The sequence below is a fragment of the Melospiza georgiana genome, chromosome 9 (genome assembly GCF_028018845.1).
Source record: "Melospiza georgiana isolate bMelGeo1 chromosome 9, bMelGeo1.pri, whole genome shotgun sequence".
NCBI lineage: Eukaryota > Metazoa > Chordata > Aves > Passeriformes > Passerellidae > Melospiza > Melospiza georgiana.
In genome coordinates, this window is record NC_080438.1 from 8,064,436 (window position 1) to 8,088,020 (window position 23,585).

Sequence of the window (23,585 nt, forward strand, 5' to 3'; positions counted from 1 at the left end):
GTATATTTGGAAAACCCTTTCCAAAAGGTGCTGAGTGCAGGCAATTGTGCTGTGAAGGGGGATTGTGAACATTTTCCTGCTCTTGGAAGGGTGCCCTTACTGCCAAACACCAATATTTGAGTGAAATAGCTTTTATGGCAAGTCCTTCCCTCTTTCCATTCTTCACTTCCAAATGGCTGAAGTTCTGGGAGTGTGAGCAATGACTCTCTTGTATGACAGCCAAGAAGTTATTGTTTTCTGACCTTTTTTCCTGAGCTTTCCTGACGTGCACCTGGACTGGCCACGTTGTTGAGAGCAGGGAGATGTGGCAGGGCGAGCTGGATAGGCTGCAATGGGAGCCAGACCAGCAGGAATCCATTCCTGGGAGAACTTGCTGAAGAGTGCCCTTGTTTGGAAAAGCTGAATCTCAGTTATTTCAATAAAAGCAGTGAAACTGCCACTATAAAATTGGGTATTTGAGGCCATTCTGTGGGCTTGGAGTTACATACAAGTGTCCAACATGGGTGCACAATTAAGAAGGTCAAAGGCAGGGGGAAAGCATGGAAAAAAGATCTGGGAATGATTGCTGATTTCCAGGGGAGCAACAGGAAGATGTTTCTTGTTTCTCAGTGCAGTGACATTTGTTTTAATTCTTAAAAGAGATATCATAGCTCATGCTAAAGTTTGTGGTCATGTGCAGGGGCAGTTGTTCAGAGCAGGAGGTGCGTCATGAAGTATTAGCAAAGTTTATTCTGGAGCAGGACCTAAACCCTCAACAAAGGAGGAATTCCATGTTAATTTGATGGAAATCCTCTCACCTCCATCACAGTTGTTTTTTCCTGTTGGTAATTTTGGTCCATGGAATCACAGAATATCCCAAGTTGGAAGGAACCCACAGGGATCAGTCATGATCCATCTCTCCAGCACAGGAGCAGGAGGTTGCATGCAGGCTCCTCCTGGAGCAGATCAGACTCCTCATTCTCCCAGGATAAACATCCCAGCTGCTGGGCTCCAAGTCCCATTTATATGGGCTGGAGCTGTGCCACTGCCAGACCAGCCAAGTGGGAGCATTGGCTGTGCTCCATATAAACAGCTCTGACAAAGCCAGCCACACTAAATTTGGAAAAGAATTAGGGGAACTCATTTTTCAAGTGCCCTGGAGTATTTTATCTCCAGTTGCCCCATGTTATCTTTTCATGGGAAGCGTTTCTGTTACTCAGGACTGTTTCCATCATGTTTATTTTCAGATAGCATATTTTTATTTTCTGTAAACCAAAAGTTTAAATATCCATTGAGGTACAATGGATCAAGGGTCTGTCTGCTTCTCTTCCCACCTTCAGGTAGGAAATTCCTGTTCAGCTGAGCCCTGCAAGGCCAGGCCCTCAAATGGTGCCACTCACAATCTCGTTAAATAAACTTTTCTTCTAATTTTAAGAGGGAGGAGTATTTTTAATGCAGAAGTCCTTTGCAGCAAGTAGTGTGAAGATGGGAAGAAGTAACCAGAAACATTTGCCTCTTGATTCTTGTTTTGGTTTGTCATAAATATAGTCTGCACATAAAAATTACATCATCAATGTCCCATTTCTGACGTGTATGTTGTGAACTGCAGAGTTTCTTTCTCTTCAGTCACTGTGCTTTAAGCTGATCTAAGCAGTACTGACAGTGAAGAAAGACACTTCTGAGGCCATTTAGCCTTAATTGAGAGACTTTGCCAAAATTCCAGGTATTTCCTGTGATTGTTGCAGCTTTCTTCCCAACACCAGAATTTTATTCTTTGTCCCACTTCCTCTACAAACTTTTACTGCAGGATGCAGGCAGTAGCCAAGTGAGGTGCAGTGTCCCAGAGCCCTCTCTAACAAATTGAGAGGATGATGCGAGCTGGAAAAGAAAAAGCCACAGTGCACAAAACAGGGGCAAACTCTGAGCAGGAAACTCTGCTGGGGCCAACAACATCCTACTGCTGGCTGGGCCCAGGAGGGAAAAAAATGCTCTAAGGAAGGTTTTGGGAAACTTTGTCCTTATTTGGAGAATAAGTCTATGCCTCTGCCCAAAGCAGGCTAGTTTTTATGGGGCTGGGATATTCTGCTTTAGCAGCACCATATCCTGCTATTATACCCAAGCACATCCTATAATCAGTATGTCTCTAAAAATCCATCTTAAAGCTGAAGATTTGGAGTCCAGATTGTCACAGGGTGCTGTCCCACAGTAACTCTGTGAAAGGCTTACCTGAGTGGTGAACTGACTCTGCTTCTGACATCCCTCCAGCTGAGTGGGATGGCTGTGCCAGCGCTGAGCCGGCTCCTCTGTGTGCCCAGAGAGGGCTCCAGGGTGTCAGGTCTGTCTCCCAGGGCTGGTGTGGGATTGGAGTGGGCAGCAGTGGGGCAAGAGGGGCTTTCAGTTCAGTGGAAGGCAGCAATCACATTGGTGCTTACAAAGGAGAGGGCTGCAGCTCACCCTTCTGAGCTGGTGACACAGGAGAGGCTGGAATGAAAGGTGGTGTCATGGAACAGCAGTGTTGGCATTGCCCCTGAGCATGGGGGTGCATCTTATTCTGCACCACACTGCAAATTCACCTGCAGAAGGAGAGGAGCTAGAATGTAGGTTTGTCTTCTCATGCACATCTGTGTTAGGAAATTAGGGAATTATTCATAGAATCCCACAATGGTTTGGGTTGGGAGGGATCTTCAAACTCATCCAGTCCCACGCCCTGCCATGGGCAGTGACACCTTCCACTAAACCAGGTTGCTCCTTGCCCCTGGCCTTGAACACTTCCATGAATTCCATTTCAGGAATACTGTGTGCCAGTCCTGGTCTAGGAGTCCATCTAAAGGCATTAATAAGTCTTAGTTTGAGAATTACCCTTTTTTTTCTCATACAGAAAATATTATGTTTTTTCCCTACCAAGCAGAACAAAATGAAATTTTGAAAGCATCAAAATTGCTGGAGATGTGAAATTACATTTCTCTGTTGTATGCTCAGTAAAAGCCCTTTGGCATGGAGCTCCCTAATACCAAGAAGAAAAGGATCTCTCCAGGATCCAGGGTGTTTGGGATGCTCTCTAGATCATAGGCCAGGTTCTGTTTTTTGCATTGCTACAGACTCTTTCAGTCACATAAATGCACATGCCTTTAATTTCAGCTTCACTTCCCTGTCTGCAAAGCACCATTATTTCAGTGGTAGGGTTAATGAGTTAATTGCTTGTAAATAGTTTTAAGATTCTCAGAAGTGAGACCTCAGTGTGTTTATTGCTGTTGCTGTTACCCATGAGATCTTGATCACAGTGAGACAATACCAGATTAGTGTTTATTGCAGCATGACTGAGGATATGTTTACATTAAAACAAAGATGAGTCTGTAGTGCCCAAGCCTAGAAAAATCTTTTGTAGCACTTTGAGTCATCTTTAGAATCTCAGTAATGATAAAATTGGCTCCTATGGCTGAACATTAGCCAGTATCACTGGTTGTCTTTGAAAACCCTTTCACCCCTTGACCATCCCTGGCTCTGGGGCAGCGTGCCCCAGGGAGAGGCAGAGAGCATCTTTCCTTAGAGAAATGGATTCAGGGAATTCTTTGCTTGATCTTAGAAGAAAGAACGAAGTCCCAAACCCAATATTTTCCTGGACAAATTCCCTCTGAATGCATCTCCAAGGGTTTCCTGATCTGTGCAGCGAGTGGCCCTCGGTACACTCAGGAGGTCTTCTCATGGAATTATGGAATGGTTTGGGTTAGATGGACCTTAAAGCCCATCCAGTTCCACCCCCTGCTCTGGGCAGGGACACCTTCCACTATCCCAGAGTACTCCAAGCCCTGTCCAGCCTGGCCTTGGGCACTTCCAGGGATCCAGGGGCAGCCACAGCTTCTCTGGGCACCCTGTGCCAGGGCCTGCCCACTCTCATAGGGAGCAATACCTTCCCAATATCCAATCCCACTCTATTTCAGTGGGAAGCCATTCCCCCTCATCCTGTCACTCCATCCCTTGTCCAGAGTGTCTCTCCATCTTTCCCATGGGCTCCCTTCAGGTACTGGAAGGTCACTATTGGGTGACCCTGGAACTGCCTTTTCTCCGAAGAGAAGAATTTGGGTCACTGGTGAGAAGTGCCTTGGTTCTGTGTTACAGGCTGTGAAGCCATGTATATGAAATAATTTTTAATATCTGTTCCACCTCAGGGAAAACAGAGGCCACCATCAAGAACTTCAGCCCCCACTACCGCCGGCAGCACGCCGTGGCTTTCTGCAGGCACGTGCAGGAGGAGCTGGAGCAGCACCGCCACTCCCAGTCCCGCTTCCTGAAAACCAGGGTAGGAGAACACTCGTTTTCCTGTCTGGGACCCATGTTGGATTTGGGTCATTTTGGTTTGGGATGGAAAAGTTGCATCTGGGTGCAGGTTTGAAGTTTAATTTTTGAAAATTCATCTTTATTTTGGTCTCGTTTAGTTGTTGATCATGGCACGAGGAGAACCATGACGTGAGTTTCTGGTACAAGGAGTTGGGCATTTGGACAAAACTGATTCCTTCTTGCTGGTTGCAAGGTTCTGCAAAATCTAGGGACAGATATCATACTTCCAGGGAGGAGATTATGTAGGAAATGTAATTAATCCTGTCATCCATGGCTCAGGGTTCCTTAAAGAAGATGGCAGTAATTCCCTTTGTGGAGTGAACTATGGAAAGCTGGTTTTCATTAGAGGGGGGACAAAAAGTGAGACAAAAGTCTCTTTATTAGAGGAAAATGCAGAGAACCTTCAGAGCCTTCAAGATTAAGAAGATAAAGAATTTAATCTGAACATACTGGAAATTATGGATTTCCAATGCTCTTGAAATGAGTAAGTAAAGCAGTGGGGTGGGATAATAGAAGATCTGTGTCTCTCAGAAGGGGGATATCAGTTACTACAGCACAGATGCAAAAGCATTACAAACAAATGGGAAACAATTTCCTATATTATAATAAAACCCTGCTTTTCATATCAATGAAATATTTATATTATGTAGTGGAAAATGGGAGGTGGTGAACCCCAGGTCATCCTGCAGGAGTTGGAACTGGATGATCTTTAAGGTCCCTTCCAACCCAAGCCACTGTAGGATTCTCTGATGTTGCATTCAGCCTGTCAGCTGCAAGGTGAATAAATCTCTGTCTCAGAAATCTGGCAGTGTTTTGGAAGGCAGAGCTTTCTCCTCACCTCAGCTACAAGAATTTGCTTGTGTCTGTAGAACCTTCTGAAATCAGAGATGTTTATGACTCCAAATTTCATTTGAAGGCTCCAAAGCTCTCAGAGCAGCATTATGGAAATGTAGAAATAAAAGCTTCAGGATGGTCAGTGGTGCAGAGGGGTCTCAAATGTCACCAATTGTCCCTGTAGCCTGCAGGGGAAGCTGGGACAGTTCTGTATGAAGCAGAGCTGCTGCACTTTGCTGAGGACCTGAAGAAGTGGAAGGACAGATACGTCGTGATCAAAAATGACTACACTGTGAATTGCTTTGAGACCAAAGAAGTGAGTGCTGCTTCCATGGATATGCTTGTGCATTCCCAAATAAACCAATAGGGAGTTGATTTGCTGCTGCTGCCTTGCCTTCAGCAATAGGAGGTGAAACCTTGTCCTCGTTAGGGTGGCTCCAGTGGGATGGCTGAGGGTACAGTCAAGTGCCCTGCCTTGGCCAGAACTAACAAATGGGACATTCCTTGGCCAGATACGTCAGCAAGAACTAACAAATCCTTTTAACAGCACTTGAACCTTCCTGTGCCTGTCCCAGAGCACTTCTCACTTCTACATCCCTGTAATACATCCCTGTGCTCCTGCAGGTTTGGGTGGCTCCAGGCTGGCTACAGTGGAGGTTTTTGCCTGGAAGCTGCATTAGTCAAGCTAGTCCTGACTGACAAATCCAACAAATTGGGCTCTGGAGAAAATCCCATCCTTTTTCCCTCCCTTCCATCCCTGACTCCCCACCACAGCAGATAAGCACTGAGAGATTAGATTTGTTTTAGATTTGACATGCCTAGGGAACATTTCCAAAATTCAGCCTGACAAAAAGATTCTCTCTTTGTGCAATATTCCCATGCATTAGAATAATAGAATATCCTGAGTTGGAAGGGACCCACAAGGATCATGAAGTCAGCTCCTGGCTTTGTCAGTGAATTGTGTATTTTGTTTTTTCTCTCTCCTTAAATCTCTCTTTGACAATACTTCCTCTCTATTGATTTTCCAGGCCTACCAGAAGGGAGCTAGCCCTAAATATCACGTTCTTCCTGCAGGAGGCAAAGTCCTGACTTCAGAAGAAGATTACAATTTGCTTTCTGATAAACATTTTCCAGACCCTGTTGGTAAGTCCTGTTCAAAGCTGAACTGCCAAAGCCCAGGCTCTGTTCCTTACTCTGCCCTGGGAAGGCTTTCAGGCTCCAGTTTAAAATGGGGTAGCAGAGGATGCCCACAGCCCCTTTTCCCAAGTTCAAACACAGCTCCAGAATGGATGAACAAAGCAGATGGTGTAAGCCAACATTCAGAGAAATGCTGGCTCCCTTTCTTCCCAGCACACCGGCACAAAGCTGCTGGAAGCTGTGCAGAAGCAGGGCAGGAACCACAGCGCCATTGTTCCCAGGCTTTGTTAATATTCCTGGTTTATTTGTTTCCATTTTTAGATGCCAGCTGTCTGTGTTGACTCACAGCTGATAATAAGTCCCACAGAGAGGGCAGGAAGGTGGCTGCTTCTGAGTTTGTTGTTTCTGGGTCAGGAACTGCTGTGGTCCTGCCTGCCCCCGCTCTACCAAGATGGAGAAAATTCAGGCTTTATGGAAGCAGGTCTCACATTGCAGAGTTAGATTTGGAGAATGGGATGCCACATAACAAAAGGGATAAGGGCAACTTGAAGACAAGGATTTGTTTTTTGAGTCCTTTAAATCCCCAGGATTTAAAAGTTAGGTGTCCTGTCACACCCTTTCCCAAGGCACAGGGTGGTCAGAGGGCTTGGAGGTGTCCTGTGTGTGTCACCACAGCTCTGCAGCAGGTGGGGTTGAGTGATGTGGAGCACCCCAAGGGTGCTTGTGGACTTCCCATGGCTCTCCCTTCAGAAACATCATCACTTCATCTTTATGGCACTACTCTCCATCTGTGTGGTGCTGAAGATGAACCTCATGTGTCTGGGCTCTCAGTGCATGTCAGTGCTTCCAGATTGGGTTTGGTCATCCCTACACATGCTGTCCAGCATCCCCTGTGTGGATCCGGGGCAGGTGGGAGCTGGAGGTACTTGGTGCTTTCTTCACATCACCTACAAGGGTTTGAAGTGACAGTTTTTAAGGGCAATTGTGTGTGGAAGTCCTGGAACCAGTGAAAGCTGTTCCAGCTGCTGTTCCAACGCGGTTTATTTAATGCAGCTAGTTTCTATAAGAAAGTCAATATGCTCCTAAATGGTCTTTATGTGGAACAGACCAGAGCTCCCCAGTAATTTACTTATCTGCCATGAAAACCATTTCCCTACCAGCTGCAATCCAGTGGAATGGTTTCTTTGAAATTTTACCAAAACTAGATTTTTGCCACCTTGAAGACAAAGCAAGAGGCCATCAAGTTGCTGTGGTGTGACACAGAGAGGGGGTTGATGCCAGCTGAGTGTGCCCATCCTAGCTGTGTCCCCCTGCCCTCTGTGCCCAATCTCCTGGATTGGGAAGGGGATTATCCTGCTGGCAAAGGTTTGGCACAGAGCCAGCCCTGAGGAAATGAGGAGCTCTCAAACAGAGGTGTTTCTGTGCAGGCTCGAGTGAGGAGGCGGCCGCAGCCTTCGTGCCGCTCCCGAAGGAGTTCCCAGTGTACCTGTGGCAGCCCTTCTCCCGGCACAGCTACTACTGCTTCCCGGAGCCAGGGGCACAGCAACGCTTCAGCGCCGTGCTGGGAGACTGCGTGCGCCATTCCAACCACGGTGAGTGAGGGATGGGGACATTCCAGCCATGGGGAGTGAGGGATGGGGACGTGTGGGACATTCCAACCACGGTGAGTGAGGGATGGGATCCTGTGGGACATTCCAACCATGGTGAGTGAGGGATGGGACTGTGTGGGACATTCCAGCCATGGTGAGTGAGGGATGGGATTATGTGGGACATTCCAACCACGGTGAGTGAGGGATGGGACTGTGTGGGACATTCCAACCACGGTGAGTGAGGGATGGGGACATTCCAACCATGGTGAGTGAGGGATGGGATCGTGTGGGACATTCCAACCACAGGGAGGGAGGGAGGGGACCTGAGGAAAGGGACTGCGTGCGCCGTTCCAACCATGGTGAGTGCAGGATGGGGACATTCCAGCCACGGTGAGTGAGGGATGGGGACGTGTGGGACATTCCAGCCATGGTGAGTGAGGGATGGGATCATGTGGGACATTCCAGCCATGGTGAGTGAGGGATGGGATCATGTGGGACATTCCAGCCATGGTGAGTGAGGGATGGGATCCTGTGGGACATTCTAACCATGGTGAGTGAGGGATGGGACTGTGTGGGACATTCCAACCACCGTGAGTGAGGGAGGGGACCTGAGGAAAGGGACTGCGTGTGCCATTCCAACCACGGTGAGTGCGGGATGGGGACATTCTAACCACGGGGAGTGAGGGATGGGATCATGTGGGACATTCCAGCCATGGTGAGTGAGGGATGGGATCGTGTGGGACATTCCAGCCATGGTGAGTGAGGGATGGGATCCTGTGGGACATTCCAGCCACAGTGAATGCGGGATGGGATCGTGTGGGACATTCCAGCCATGGTGAGTGAGGGATGGGATCATGTGGGACATTCCAGCCATGGTGAGTGAGGGATGGGATCGTGTGGGACATTCCAGCCACAGTGAATGCGGGATGGGATCGTGTGGGACATTCCAGCCATGGTGAGTGAGGGATGGGATCATGTGGGACATTCCAACCACAGTGAGTGAGGGATGGGACTGTGTGTGGCATTCCAACCATGGTGAGTGTGGGAAGGGACTGTGTGGGATATTTCTGGAAGGGCTCAGCCTGGGACAGTGTCACCCACCCACCCAGCTGTGGGAAAATGCAAGTCACTCACGAAAGGTGCTTGGCTTCAGCACCCCGAGGAATGAATCAACACAGCCCTGCTGCTTGCTGTGCTGGGAACACAGTTAGGTAGGGTTTGGGATGCAGTGGGTGTGAGCTCAGGGAGAAAACATGGGAATTGCTTTGGAAGTTGTGTAATGATCCAAAATCCATTAGAGGTGTTCATTACTAAGGCACAGCAAACCCTCACCTGCATTTGCAAGCTGGCTAATGCATCACAGCTATAGAATCAGGAATCATGGAATGTCCTGAATTGGAAGGGACCCACAAGGATCATGGAATCTGACTCATGGTCCTGCACAGACAATAATAAGAATCCCATACAGGAGGCCAGGTGTGTACAACATGGGGGGAGTGCAGTCCCCCAGTACATTCCCATGTTGTTACACACACATCTCTCCTGATCAAACATTTGGCCTTTCTGCAGATGTTTCAATGGCAGCCCCAGCCATGGTTAAGCCTTGTAGTTGGTCCGTGAATGGTGTGTAGGACGCAGTATTGATTGTCTGCACAACGATAAATGTCACTTTCTGAGTAGGTTAGCCTAGAAAACTTTAAAAAAACCCCTAGTTTGTTACTTGCTAGGGTTGTAAAAACAGCTTTGCTCCCATGAAATTGGAAGATCATTTATGAATTGGATCCTTCAGAAAAAGAAATGCTTTCCTGGTTTTCAGATGACATTTTTTCCACCAAGATGCCCTCAGTTCCCCACTGGTCTCCAGGGTCTTCCATGTCTTTAGTTCACTTTGGAGTCCCATCTGCTCCTGCTGCCCTTGGTAGGAGATGGGAACACTCAGCAACCTCTCCACTGAACTCAGCTGCTCGAGTGTGAATCCCAGGCTTGTGGGTAAATGAATTGTGAGTGCAGGGTGTGAACAGTCCCTTTTATTTACAGAAGTGGCTCCTGGTGAATGCTTTTTTAGCTGCCACTTTAGTCACCTGGTCATCAGCTTCATCCCATTGCCCTCAGTCAGCTTTCTCCTGCTGTCCTCTCTGGATCATTCTCAACTACCATCTCTTTGCTCTGTCTCCACTGCCAAAGACATTCCTTTAGGTTTCCTTTAGGACTCCATTTCCTTGAGGAAAACACACATGACTGCATTTCTAGGTGGTTTCCTAAGATGTGCAGTTACTTGTGTGATGCTCAGGGCTGGCTGGTTTCAGGAGTGTTCTTCAGAGGAAATGTGAGATTCCCAATCTTGATGCTATCCCAGGTGGTGTACGCTCCCCATTGCTGGTCCCAATGGTGCTGTACAATCCCTAATTGCATTCCCAGTGCTATCCAGGTGGTGTGCAGTCCCCTTTCCCAGCTATCCAGGTAGTGTACAGTGCCCTGACACTCTGGACTTGGCTCCTCACTGAGGTTTGGTGGGGAGGTGGGGACACAATCAAGTTTTCCTGGCACTCCATGACTTGAAACCTGTTCATGATGTTTGGGGATTTTCATTTCTCTTCTGGAACAAGTGTAATGGGTTTGACAAAGCTTTTGGCAGCCTGGTTTTTTCTTAAAGTTCAGCACATCACTCTAGGGGCCAATCCTGAACTGGCGGAGGCCGTGTTAGGATGACCTAAGAGGTCTTTTCCATCTCCAAAGCCTGTGAGTCTGCACTTCATTATATTTCATATGGCTTAGCAATTGCTCATTTAGGCATCTGTCCCAGGATTTATCCCTCTCAGCTTTTCCTGTGGTCCTGTTTTTATCTGACAGACAATGCCTCAAGGCTCATCCTTACTTCTGCCCAACGGGGTGAGAAGCAGATAAAGACAGTCTGGATTAGGATCTCCTGTTGAACCAGGAAATGAATTTCAACAGCTATCAAGGAAACAGGAGCCCCTTTTGTGTGCATTTCTTGGAGTTATCCCCTGGAGATCTGGGTGCTGCAAGTAGAAAAATGATCACTGACAAGCACCTCAGTAACCTGAACTCTGCCCTTGGAGAGAATTTTTTTCCCAAGGGCTTCATATTGATTCCTATTCATTTGCACATCACTGAAAAATACTAGCTTATTAATACTTCCTAAAGTCTTTTTTGCAAACACTTCTGCTGAGAAAAACAGGTGTCTGAGCAATCTTACAAAGTTACAGCTATGAGCTGTGTGCAGCACAACGATGGCCAGTAAGGATTGTGGTAGAAAAATTTGACTGTGCTCTTTTATTAAAAAATAGTTGAAAAGAGGAAAGAACTGTGAAAAATCCTTCATGTTTGATTATGAAATATAATTTAGTGGGATAAGGAGCATGGACCAGGGCAACACTCACTCCACCTCTTCCCAAAGGGCCTAGCTCCCATTAACCAGGGCAGATTAGGCAAGGACAGGACAAAGACAGGTGTCATGCCTGATCAGAGGTAGCCTTTCTGTCCCTGCTGTGATCTGCCACTCCTGGGAAGGAATGTATTGCACTGGGCTTTAGCCAAGGACTTGGAAGAGCTTGTGGCTACAATGTATTTTCTTTCTCCCAGGAAGAGAGTTAAACAGGGAAAGCTGGAGTGAATCAGTGCTGGGAACCGCCCTGACATTCATCTGCTTCCTGTCCCCCTCTGGTACAAATGCCCAGCCCAGCCTGTGTTTCTGGGATTTCTGGGCAGAGCAGAAGCATGCGGATTTAGTGAGCACCACTGGGAAATGGCATTCAGGTGTTTGGACTGTGGGTTGTTGTGTCGTTCCCATCTCGACTTTCCCCTTGTCTTTGCCCTTAATATTCACTGATGAGGGCTTGGTGGTTTGAGGAGACAATGATCTCCTTCAGCAGCAATGGAACATGAAGATCAAATGCTTTTTGGGTTTTAATGTGTGAGGTGGTGTGATTAGGGCTAGCCAGTGAGAAGGCAAGTACCCAGGGAGCAGCGAGGAATCCCAGCAGCCTGGTGGGTGCAAGGGGTCCCTGGTGGGCACTGCTGGCTCTTCTCTGCTGCTTCTGGGCAGCCTGTGCTTCCCAAGTGTCACACCTACAGCAGTGCAGGATTTTTAACACTCCTCAGCTTTTTAAAGTTTAAAACTGTGCTTGAGTTCAGGTGGCGTGTGGAGGAAGTGGTTTAGCATTTTCCTCTGATTTTCTAATCTGCTCCTGCCAGGTTAGATGGGGGTGGCAGCGTGTGATTCTTTGGTTTGCCTTATCTCTTTGATCCACAACCTGGACTCACCTGGTTCCATCTTGCTCCCTGTTTCCTTAGTGAAATGCTGAGAAGTGCACACCTCAAATTTGGGGGGAATCTGCTGCTGAAATGGCCACCTAGCCCCCAGTGGGGATGTTCTACCAGTCCCACAATGGCAACAGTGAGGGAAAGGCTCATAATATTCACAGGGCTCTAATATTAGCTATTCCTCAGGTTTTAATCCTTTATGTTTGCATGCCTTGAAAATCAGACTGAAGTTTCTTCTGAGTACTTCTTAAATTACTTGTTTTTTTAGGTCTTCTTGCTTCCTATTTGAGTTTCATTCAGTATTTGCTGTTGGAAGTGGGGAACCCTGACCACTTGGTGCTGGGATAGAGGGAAGTCTGCATGATGGGAAGGAAATGACAACTAGCTCATTCTGGGAGACACAGAGTTTCACTTCGTGATTTTAGTTTTTTTTGTCTGGTTTGATTTCACATCCACATCTTGACAATCACCCTCCTGACACAGGAAGCTGAGGGACTTTCAAAACCATATCCTGTCATCTCCAGTTTCAACAGAAACAACAACAGAAATTATTTTGAGCAATACATATATTAAAGAAGTATAATAAAGAAATACATTAGGCAAGAGAGAAAGACAAAAGCTTGTGGAGGGCAGATTTTTTCCTCCATCTCTGACCTTCAGGGTTGCCCATTATTGGTGTTTGCATTTCTTTTTTCAGCTCTGAATTTATCTGACAGATGTTTTCCTCATAGTTATTTCTAAATTTCCTATGTCACATGTCCATAGTACCTGTATAGGACTTAGCAACTCTTGGCCCAGAATTCAGAATAATTCTGGGAGCACTGGTAAAGGTTGAAAAGCTGACATTAAATCCTTGAGCTGAGGGATGAATATGTCTGTATATCTCTATGTACAGGGCAAAGCAGCTGTCAGGAGTCCAGATACCACTTTGGAAGGGTTTCTGAGGCTTCATGCCACAAACAGGGTGGCCTCTCCTCCCTGGAGAGGGAGATGAAGGGAAGGATTTTCTTGTTGCTTGTTTCCAATGGATGTGGTGGGAGCAATTAAAGGAGAACTGAGGAGGAAATTGCTTTTTATGACATTAAAGAGAAATGTTTTTGTGCACTGGAATGAAAGTGAAGCCTTTTGGAAAGTTTGTGTGGTAATTTGGGGTGGGAGAAAGTACAAATGGAGATAATATTTACCCCTTCATCTACCAAGATTTGTGTCTTGGCTCCTCTCAAACAGCTGCTGTACTTGGGTTAATTAAATCCCTTTTTGGTTAATAAGATTAGACCACCTGTGATCCACATGAGTGGCTGAGACTGTGGCTGTTCTTTCACCAGTCCATTTCACTAGAAATACCTTTGATAAGGCTTGTGGGGTGTGAAAAAAACTCACTAAATCTTTCAGGATATGATATAGTGGGGTTTTTTTTTGGTATAATTTAGGATATTTTGCTTGAAATAAGACTATTTCTCCTCTTTCTAGGATGTTTTTCCTCTGCAGCATGAGTTCATTCAGTCAGCAAGCATGGCTTTTGCCTTTCCTGCCAGCCTGGTTTCCTGCACTGTGGTGAGGATTTTCAGTCTGTAGGAGTGACATTCATTCTGAAATAGCAAGATGATGAATGTGCTAAATTCATAATTGCCATTACGTTCTTCCTATCCCTCCCATCTCAGGCTGATTATCTTCTTCTTACAGACTGCCAAGTGTGGGTGGTGCAGGGGAGCCACTGCCCTGAGCCCACCACCCCAGCCTGTTTTAGGAGCTGTGAAGACTCATTTGTGCAGAGTAAGGTGGTGTTCAGGCTCCAGCTTCAAAGCAGAGAAATCAGAGAATCATGGAATGGTTTGGGTGGAAAGGAACCTCCTACAATGGGCAGGGACACCTTCCACTGGCCCAGGTTGCTCCCAGCCCTGTCCAACCTGGCCTTGGGCACTGCCAGGGATCCAGGGGCAGCCACAGCTTCTCTGGGCACCCTGTGCCAGGGCCTGCCCACCCTCACAGGGAACAATTCCTTCCAAACATCCCATCTAACCCTGCCCTCTGGCAGTGGGAAACCATTCCCTGTGTCCTGTCACTCCATCCCTTGTTCAGAGTCCCTCTCCAGATCTCCTGGAGCCCCTGTAGGTACTGAAAGGCCACAATAAAGTCACTCTAGAGCCATTTCTTCTCCAAATTCCCACCTGCTCCAGGAATACAGTACCTGGTTTGTAAAGCACTTGGAAAATGTCAGAAATAAGTGATACTGTGATCTTTTGTGTGTGTTTATGCAGTGCTCGTTAATTTTTTAGACTAGGAAACCCACACCTGCTGGGCTTCCCAGTGGAGGTTGATTGTGCCCTGTCTGGTGCTGCTTTGAACAGCTTCAGTCTGGGTGCTGTGTGCTGATAAGCGAACAGTTAACCCTGCTCAGTGTTGGTTTGGTGGCCACGGAAGGAACTTGTGCTGCAAAGCCCTGTTTGCTGTAAGTACAGAGTACTCTTTCAGGGCTGTATCATGTTTGGAAGTGACCTCATCTAGCTTCTGTTGGTGGTTAGCAGCTTCACACCACAGGCTCTGTGGATGATGTGACGGCACACTGCTCACAGGAAATCCCCAGAGCTGGGGGGTGCATGCCTCTCAGCCCCAGAGCACCATATATATCTCACTTTGTTCTCAGTTTGGATGCTAACAACACAGGACAGCATTTTGTGAGGGTAAAATGTGTGTCCTTTTATTTAGAGGGTCATTTTCAGCTGTGCTTGAGCCACGTCCCAAGCCCCAGGTAACCTCCCTTTTCCTGAGGTGCAGTTCCTGAGCTTTCATCCTCTCCCCAGGTTCAAAGCATGTTCCTTTTCTTAACCTGCCATCCCAGTGGGTTGGGACCATTGCTTATTATTTTGGAGTCAGAATTTCCACAGTTTAATTTTGTTGGTGTTGATGGCCATGGCTTTTTTCACCAGCTGTCTGTGGTACTTAAACGCAGCAGCTCTTAAAACATGCTGGAGCTCATGTGAACTCTTAAAAAGGGAAATAATTTTTTATCATGCTCATTTATTTTTATTTGAAGGGTGTTCCCTAATTGTGGTGCTGGAAGGCTGGCAGAGTGATTCCTTCCCTGCAGGAAGGTCTCTTGTTCCCTTATGGTCTCCAGCTGCATCCACCCCAAATCCTTGGGGGCTGGAGGAGTGGGAGCACTGTCTTTGAAATGTCAGTACCACTGTCCTGTTTCTTTCGTTGGTTTGGGGTTGTGTATTTTCCTTTTTTCTACCAGCTTTTGCTTTAAAAGGACTAAATTAAAAAAACCCAGAAATTTATTATTTTTTAAATTACAGAGTGCGTATAATGAAAAGCAAGTCTAAATATATACAAAAGAAACAGATGCCAAGGTGAGAGGGGACTGACTTGGAGGGCTGAGAAAATTGGGAAAATGTAATTTGCATTTATTAGCATGAAATCTATTCTCTTGAGGGCAACAGTGTCTAGTGGAAATAAGAAGGGGTGGAAGCACCAGCTTTTGAGACTGCACTTAAAATTCCAAATACTTCTTTATCTGCTTCTTACTATCTATTTGTAACATCACAAGAAGGCCCTGCACCAACACCTGTACTGAGATTTTTTTGTGTCCCAGGAAAAAGCTCTATAAAGTGACCAACAAGAAGGAGTCATGAGAGATGCTTGGGCACTGCCTTTACCAGAGCCAGCTCTCCATCAAATAGATGAGGAAGCAAGGAAATAATATTGTGAGATCACCTAAAATCAAATGCAGTTTTTTACTCATTTATCATATTCCAAAAATTAATAGTAAGTGACATTCTCCTCCTCAGTGAAAGGCCACCAGATTCCTTGGTCATCTTCATCTCCTTCCAGTGATTGTTCTCCTGCCTTTTCCAGTCTTTGTCCAAGGCCTGTTGCTTTGAATGATTTGAGAGGATATTTGTGGGCCCTGCTGTCTTGTAGGAGAGAACTAAAAAGTCATGAGTTTTTGTATTGGTTGTGAACGTCTTGTGTTGGGAAGAGAGAGCTGCAGTTCCTCAGCCTGGCAAGGCCTGTGGGCTCTGACATGTTCATCTCCTACAAAACCAGCCATCACTGGGTACCACATTGCTAATATCAATTAGTTACCTGCAGGAAGAATTCCAGGATCATATAAATTTTATTCCCTGCGTGCAGAATCTGGCTGGGATGCTGTAAGAAACAGAGGAAGCCAGGGTGGATTGCTCCTGAGTTTTGGTGGTCAGATGAAGGGCGTTATGTCAGAGTCAGGATTTCTTTAATTAAAACTTGTGCTCTGTGAGCTCAGGCTTCTGGATTCTGGCTTAACACTTGTTCAGCTGTGTCTTTGGGCCCCAGCCTTGTGTGAAATGTCAGCCAAAAGGCTGAGGTTATTCTTCGTGGTGGAGCTCCCTTTGGTGAAGCACTTTACCCACAGTCAATAGATCCCTTCACTCTTACAGGATTGCAGCCGAGTTCCACAATTAACTCACCACTAAACTGTGTCCCCAAGTGCCGTTAGTGACAGTGATTGTTCAGAGGGACAGTTTAAATGGGATGTGGAAAGAATCACTTTTTAACAGCTATGCCAATGCTATGAAGGCATCTTCCTGTGCTTGTAACTAAGAAAAACCATTATTTGAGTGATTTAACCTCCTCACCAGCAGCCCCAAGGCAGTGGTGTGCAGTACAGACAGATGCACAGTTTGAACTGGAATGTTCAAATGCAGATCTCATATTATCTTGGTTTGCTGGCAATCCAGTTTGAGCCAGAGGCAGCTGGAACACTCACCCTCTCTAGTAACGAGGCCCATCTGCAGAAGTTCTTGCACAGAGCTCTCCAGTGTAAGAGCAGCTGATCTGTGGCTGAGACCAAATCCATGAGGGCAGTTCATTCCTGCTGCTGTCATGGGACACATGGGAAGTGTTGGTGAGTCACAAATGGACAGCTTGTCCTGAGGGGCTGGAGCCATGTCCATCTCCAAGGGTGCAGCTGTCCTGCCATGGACAGGGCTGGGAGGGCCCACAGGACCTTGGGAATGGAGATTTGCTCATCACTCCCCAAACATTCACCTGCCAAGGAAGGAGCAGCTCTTAGCCTTGGGCACTCTGTTAGAAGGCTGCCATTCCCAGGGCAGCCCAAGCATGGGAGACAGCTGAGACTGGGAACAGGACCCTCTAAATTAACCCTTCTGCACCACATGCAGGTGCTCTCAGAGGGTGTCCAGTAGCCTGGTCCTCTTGGTGTCATTTTGATGAGTTAAGGTTTGACATAATTATTTTTTTTTTAAAGAGGAGTTCACTGCATGGAAGCTCCTTTGATTTTTGCAGTCCTGAACTAACTGAGCCGTACCATTGAGACATGAGCAAGTCTGGGAAGATTTATAAAGTTATAGTGCTTCCAGTTGTCCTTCCATCTCCCAAAGTCAAAGGGAGCTTTATAGCAGTTATTCTTGCATTTATAAAAGGAATTTGTGGTTAGCAATATCTGGCCTCTATGCTTGGATATGTAGAGTCTCTAGGTAGGTTTTCTTTTTTTTTTAATTAAACAGAACATACAGAATTTTGTTTTAATCTCCACACAAAAGGGATGTTTTGTTCATTAGCAGCTGGAGAAGATGTTTGGGTGATTTTCCAAGTGCATGACATCTTGGATTAAGCACGCAGTATCAGTCTAGGTACCTGTAAAGCCTCGCTGGCCTTTTGCTGGAGAACCCTCAGTAACCTTCCTGGCTTTGTGTGAGATTTGGGTGAGGAATACTGCAGCCAGCACTGCACCAAGCTGCCCTAAGCTGCTCCCCTCTGTACAATCAGCAGGACTCGTGGATCACTCAGGATAGGATGGCTGAGGGAAGCCCCTGTGAGGGCTTCAGGAGAGGGGAGCACCCATCGTGCTTTCCCCTGGTGAGCACTCGTCCCTGGCACCACTGGGCTTTGCCAGCTGCCCCGTTTGCAGCTGCAGCTCTGCTGCCATGGCCCAGGCCCAGCTGCTCCCTCGCACGCCAGCGCGGCTCCCCCAACAGCCCAGCCCTTGTTTCCCTGGCCTTGCCGTGGCTGCCAAGCCACCCCCTCCTCCAGCCCTTCCATGGACTGCTGCATGGGATGGGCAGAACTCTGGCAGAATGTGCATGGCAGCTCCTTTCAGCTGGGTACAATTCCCTTTTCTTGAACCCTGTCCATGAATGTGCTTCTGTCTCGTGTGCCTCGCCAGCAGCTTCTGCACAGCCCGGCACTGCATGGATCTGCTTGTTCAAAGCCTTATCGCTGAGGCAATCTTTTCCTCCTATGGAAAGTGAGGATGAAATTGCCTAAATTTAGCAATTGCAGCAGCCTTGAAGGATAAAGCTTTCTTTCTGCTTGGAGTTGTTTTTGTAGCAAGACTGCCATGATTGTGTTTGTGTCCTGTGTTTACTGGCATAGGAAAGAATGTGGGATTGGGATTTTATGGCACTTGCAGCTTAATGTTTTTCCCATGAGCTATTCAGATGAATCACTCTTGGATTTTTAGCACCTTCTTCCCACTGCAGCACAGGCTTGGGGACAGTCAGAACAGAGAGAGAATACTCCCTTGAGCATGGATTTAAAACTTGGTGATCTTAGAGGGCAGACTCCTGTCAGCACTGGTGCATCACCATCTCAGCAGCTCCAAGATCCAGCCTCTTGGATGGTCTGTTGTCCCTTTGGGTTAGGAGGGAGCACAGCTGTGAAGGAGGAAAACATGTGAGTCATGATTGGAGGGCTGTGGGAGCTGCAGTTTTCCTTGCCTGCAGCCAAACCAGGCCCTCTTCTCATCAAAATCTTTTCAGTTTTATTTTGGGAAGACAAAAATTTTTGAATGCAATGTTCCACCTCAGTTGCTCAGGTGGAACACTCCCTTCTTTCATTGAAACTGTGATCAGAGGATGTTCTCTCAGTACTGAACAGCCTGATTTACAATTAATACTGGTTTGTGACTTGCCATGACAAATGCTATAAATCCTGGAGGCAGCAGTGAAGGTAGGGTTGGGATTTTACCTGGCTGATTTTTCTTTTTTTTTTTTTTTTGTTTGATCATTGTATGAGCTTGGAGACTTTGTGTTATGTCTTTGGATCTCCAAATATCTGCATGTGAAGAACAGTATCAAGAGAGGCACTGAGAGAGTGTTTATTGCCCCTCAGTGTGTTTAACAAACCTTCCTGCAGTCATTGCAGCCAGGTGAAACTCTGAAAAGGCAAATTTTGACATTTGGGCTCTGAGCAGATCTGAAACCATGCAGTTTTCAAGCTTCAAGGATAAAGCCCTGATGAAGTTAATTACAGGTTTCCGTAGCTTTTGTTTTTGTTAAGTGCATGGAGGAGATATTTCAGGCATTACTGTGGTATTAATCCTCCATGTTTCCCATAATTTCTCTAATTCCTGCGTTGCCCTTGGCATTTATGCAAGGCTCCTGTAAAGCTTCTGTCTCAAGCAGTCTCATGAACAAACCCAAAGTGTTGCTTGACAAGCAAGGCTTGAGGACTTCCTCCTGAGTCTTCTCATCACAATTATTTGTATGTATCAGTACCTTCTAAAGCAGCATAATTCCCTTTGAGAGAATCGACATTCTTGTTCTTCCCTCCTTTGTTCTCAGAGTGCACAACAGGACTTCAGCTGCTCAAGGCTGCAGCAGACAATCTTGGAGAGGGTACAATAAGCCTTTGTGGCTTTGTTTTCCCACAAGACAGTAATCCTGACTCTCTGATAGTGAAGACACAGCACTACAATCACTGAAGTGTTTGGGGATGGTTTTGTCACTCGGGTTTGCCAAGCAGCCACTCTGCTTCATGTCTTGAGGCCAAGGTGTCCCCAGGCCACCACAGTGTTCTCAGGAAAAGCTCCCATCTGGCAGAAGTGGCCTTGCACAATAACCAGATATTCCAGAGCTCTGGTTGAACATTCCTGAAATATTTAGGGAAATCAGCATGATCTTGTCAGGAGGTTTTGTTCTTAACTGGTACAAGCATGGTGCTTTCTTTGTTGAAGTCTGTTTTGTTGTATATCAATGAAAAACCATCTTGATCCTCAGTTTCTTAACAAAACAGAAAGTTATTGGGGAGTGTTAACTTGGATTTAGCAATTTATTCAATGAGCTGCCTGTCATTATTGTGAACTAAAGAAGAAGAATTCCCAACTGTTGGCCCTGCCACATGCTGTCAGTCTCTCTGTGTGCCACCTCACATTGCTCACAGGTGTAAAGGCAAGGAATGAGTTTTCCTATGTTAATGCACTTCTAAATCTCAGTGAACACCCAGGGTCTCCAGGCATCCAGGCTTAGTAAATTATTTAAAAATATTACTGCTAGGTGCACGTGGAGTGGAAAATGGCTCAGAAAAGGATGGTTATTTTTAAAGATTATTTCTGGGTAAATCCTTTATGTTACTTTTTCTTCTCTCCAGACTTTCTCAAACAGACCACGTATGAAGTGGAGGCGTTCTTAGAGGCCATCCAGTTCTTCCGGCAGGAGAAAGGCCACTATGGCACATGGGAGATGATAACTGGCAATGAAAAAGAGGTAAAAGAATAAATTCCTGATGGGGTTTTGGCTTTGGGTATTGCAGCTCTGAGGACAGTGAAGATTATAAATTCTCTTAGCAAAAAGGGCATCTAAAAAAAGAAAATTTCGTAGATAGAAATACCTGAGATTTTAAGACCTCTCTTACTCATATGTAAGTGATAATTCTATTTTAATAAAAACTTCTAAATCAGAGTCTTGTAGAGTAACACCAAAAATCTGTGTACTTCAGTTCTTCAGAAAAGAAATGCTAAGACCAGAGTTTGCGTCCATACTTGGGCACCTGGCTTTGGAGCATTCTCGGTAGCTGAGATTACCCCACAATCCCACTGGCATCACTCCACGTGGCTTTTAGGGCATTATTTACACCCTGATTCATAGGGTTTTTTTCCAAACATTGAGCACTCAGCAGCAAATGTTTACTTGTTTACTTTAGTGCCAACTGCTGGCTGTTTTCCTTGATGAAATCTGGCTTCCCTTGGAAAAACGGAAAAAGCCTTAAGGAGAGTGGTTTGTTTTAAGGAAGCAGATTATTGTTTTAGAAGAAGTCTACCTTTGAAATGCTGAGAAATGTGGAATCTGGAGAAAAAAATCTATAAACAGTGTCTTTCCCGCTGCCATCATGTCAGTGATTGAAGTTCCCTGCTAACATCTGATAATAAATTCTTTACTTTAGGAGTTACATGAGGGGTTTTCTGTTCTCCCTTCCTCCTTCATATTATGGGGCTATTATAGTGCTAGTTTCATTTCATGTTTTATTTTTCCTATTGCTTGCCAACATCTTACTCATAGCCCATATGTCTCAAGAGAGCTGTAATCAGAAGACATCCAGCCTAGTTCCACTATTATCTTCTTAGCAATAATTCATTCTTTAAGTATAGTGTGTTCTCATGGCCTGCTTGGACCAAACATAATAATTATTTTAGGCAAATATCCAAGCTAAGTGAGTGGTTTGGAGCAAGCAGGCTGAAATTTGTTGCTGTAAAATCCGTAAAGAATGCCAAGAAATGTATTTGCTGACACTTATTTGTGGTGGCTGAGTCCCCACAGTGTTAGCTCACACTGGGGCTGCAGCATGGCTGGAGTGGGAGCGTGAGCCCAGGCACCTGAGGGAAGATCCACCAATGCCTTAAAAATGTTCCCAGAGAACTCAAGATTCTTCACAATATAAAATCGTGGAATCAAAGAATATCCTGAGCTGGAAGGGACTCACAGGGATCATGCAGTGCAGCCCCTGTCCCTGCACAGACACCCCAACAATCCCACCCTGTGGATCCCTGGCAGCATTGTCCAAACCCTCCTGGAGCTCTGGCAGCCTTGGGGCTGTGCCCATTCCCTGGGGAGCCTGGGCAGTGCCAGCACCCTCTGGGGAAGAACCTTTCCCTGACAGCCAACCTAACCCTGCCCTGACACAGCTTCGTGCCCTTCCCTTGGCTCTTAAATCCATCTGATCTGTTCTCACGTTTATTATTTGTGATAGTTTGGGTTATTCATGAGATCTTTTTTAAGGGAGCCATTAGTTCAGGACCTGAATTAGTTAATTGCTTTTGACAGACATTTGAGTCAGCAGTGCTGAATATGAAGTGCTGCTGTGTCATTATCTTTAAGTACCTAAATGAAACTCCAATAAAAGTGTATTGCATATTTGAGGTATATTAGAGGTATATTACAGCAGGTATTGTGTGTTGTATTTCCACACTGGCTGTTTATGCCCTGTTTTACACTGGGCTGCAGTCAGAGTCGTTCTTTACTTGTGCTGCTCTAGTTTCTGCCAGTTCCCTCTGCTGGTGTTGGTGCATGCCTCAGATTCCTCTGGCAGCTGTAATACATGAGGTGCAGTGTCTGGGAGCACAGACATGAGTGAAAAAATCCCTGAAAATGGATGAAAATGGAAAGTTGAGGGGTGTTTTTGCACTCTGTATTGGGTCAGCCAGCAGCTGGGTACAGCAGGGATGTGATCCTGAATGTAGGCTGTGCTGGGCTGTTGGTGCAGCTTTCTCAGGCTAGAGACAATGTCCATAAATAAAAACATGGAGAGGGAGGCCTAGACTCCCAAAATCAGATGTTTATGAAGTCTTGCATATTTATTTGGTGCATTTGAGTGGGGCAAGTAAGGAAAGAGTTGCAGTTCAAATCTAGGCAGAGAGAGTGCAAAGCCTCTGTGGGTAACTCCTGGCAGCTGGGAGGGAGGGAGAGCTGAGCCACTGCCTGCACACATCACTCTGTGCTTCAGGTAAAGAACAGGGTGTGAACTTGGCATTTTCATCTCCTGACCATACAGATCCTGAGCAACCTGGTGATGGAGGAACTGCTGCCTAACCTGCAGACAATGATCCTGCCTAAAATGAAGGGAAAGAGGAACGACAGGAAACGAGCCTGGTTTGGGGTAAGGACTGACACTTGTAGAGTAGCTGTTGCTCATGGTAGCTCTCTGTGGGTGCTGATTCTGATCTCTGCTTCTCAATTTGATTTGGGTCCAGATCGTAGAGGAAACCTATGGCTTAGTCCAGCAGCAGGTGGCAGAAGGATTAAACGCCTTGAAAGAAGAATGTAGAGAATTTGCAAAAACTCTTGAAGGGACCATTCGTTCAGACATGGATCAGATTCTGAACTCCAAGAACTTCTTAGCTGGAAAAATCAAAGGTTAGTGGAGGAACAGCTGTGCTTTGGAGCAATTCTCCAACGTTTCCCATTGTGTTGCTCAAATTACCAGATGTACTTGTTTTGAAATCCTTGTGTGTTTTGAGAAATCCAACTGGAGACATCAATTTTCAGAACACAAACGAGGTTCTGCTGCCTTTGGTGGGAACTGATACCTGTGGCTACTGTGTCTGTGATAATACCAGGTCTTCTCAAACTGGAGCTGACAGGTTTTGAGTATCCTGATCAGAGTTGTTCCTTCTGCTTTCATTTTTACTTGCACAGTCTTAGGTAGTAA

At 46.1% G+C, this 23,585-nt stretch overlaps 1 protein-coding gene across 1 annotated transcript in view; it reads left to right on the forward strand.

The window, feature by feature from the left end:
- NIBAN1 (niban apoptosis regulator 1) overlaps window positions 1–23,585 on the forward strand; it is a 53,951-nt gene that overhangs the window by 21,104 nt on the left and 9,262 nt on the right. The window contains exons 2-8 of the mRNA XM_058030039.1: window positions 4,146–4,276; window positions 5,333–5,464; window positions 6,177–6,291; window positions 7,713–7,877; window positions 20,532–20,647; window positions 22,929–23,033; window positions 23,128–23,290. Coding sequence (XP_057886022.1) covers window positions 4,146–4,276; window positions 5,333–5,464; window positions 6,177–6,291; window positions 7,713–7,877; window positions 20,532–20,647; window positions 22,929–23,033; window positions 23,128–23,290 — 927 coding nt within the window. The remainder of the gene's footprint in view (window positions 1–4,145; window positions 4,277–5,332; window positions 5,465–6,176; window positions 6,292–7,712; window positions 7,878–20,531; window positions 20,648–22,928; window positions 23,034–23,127; window positions 23,291–23,585) is intronic.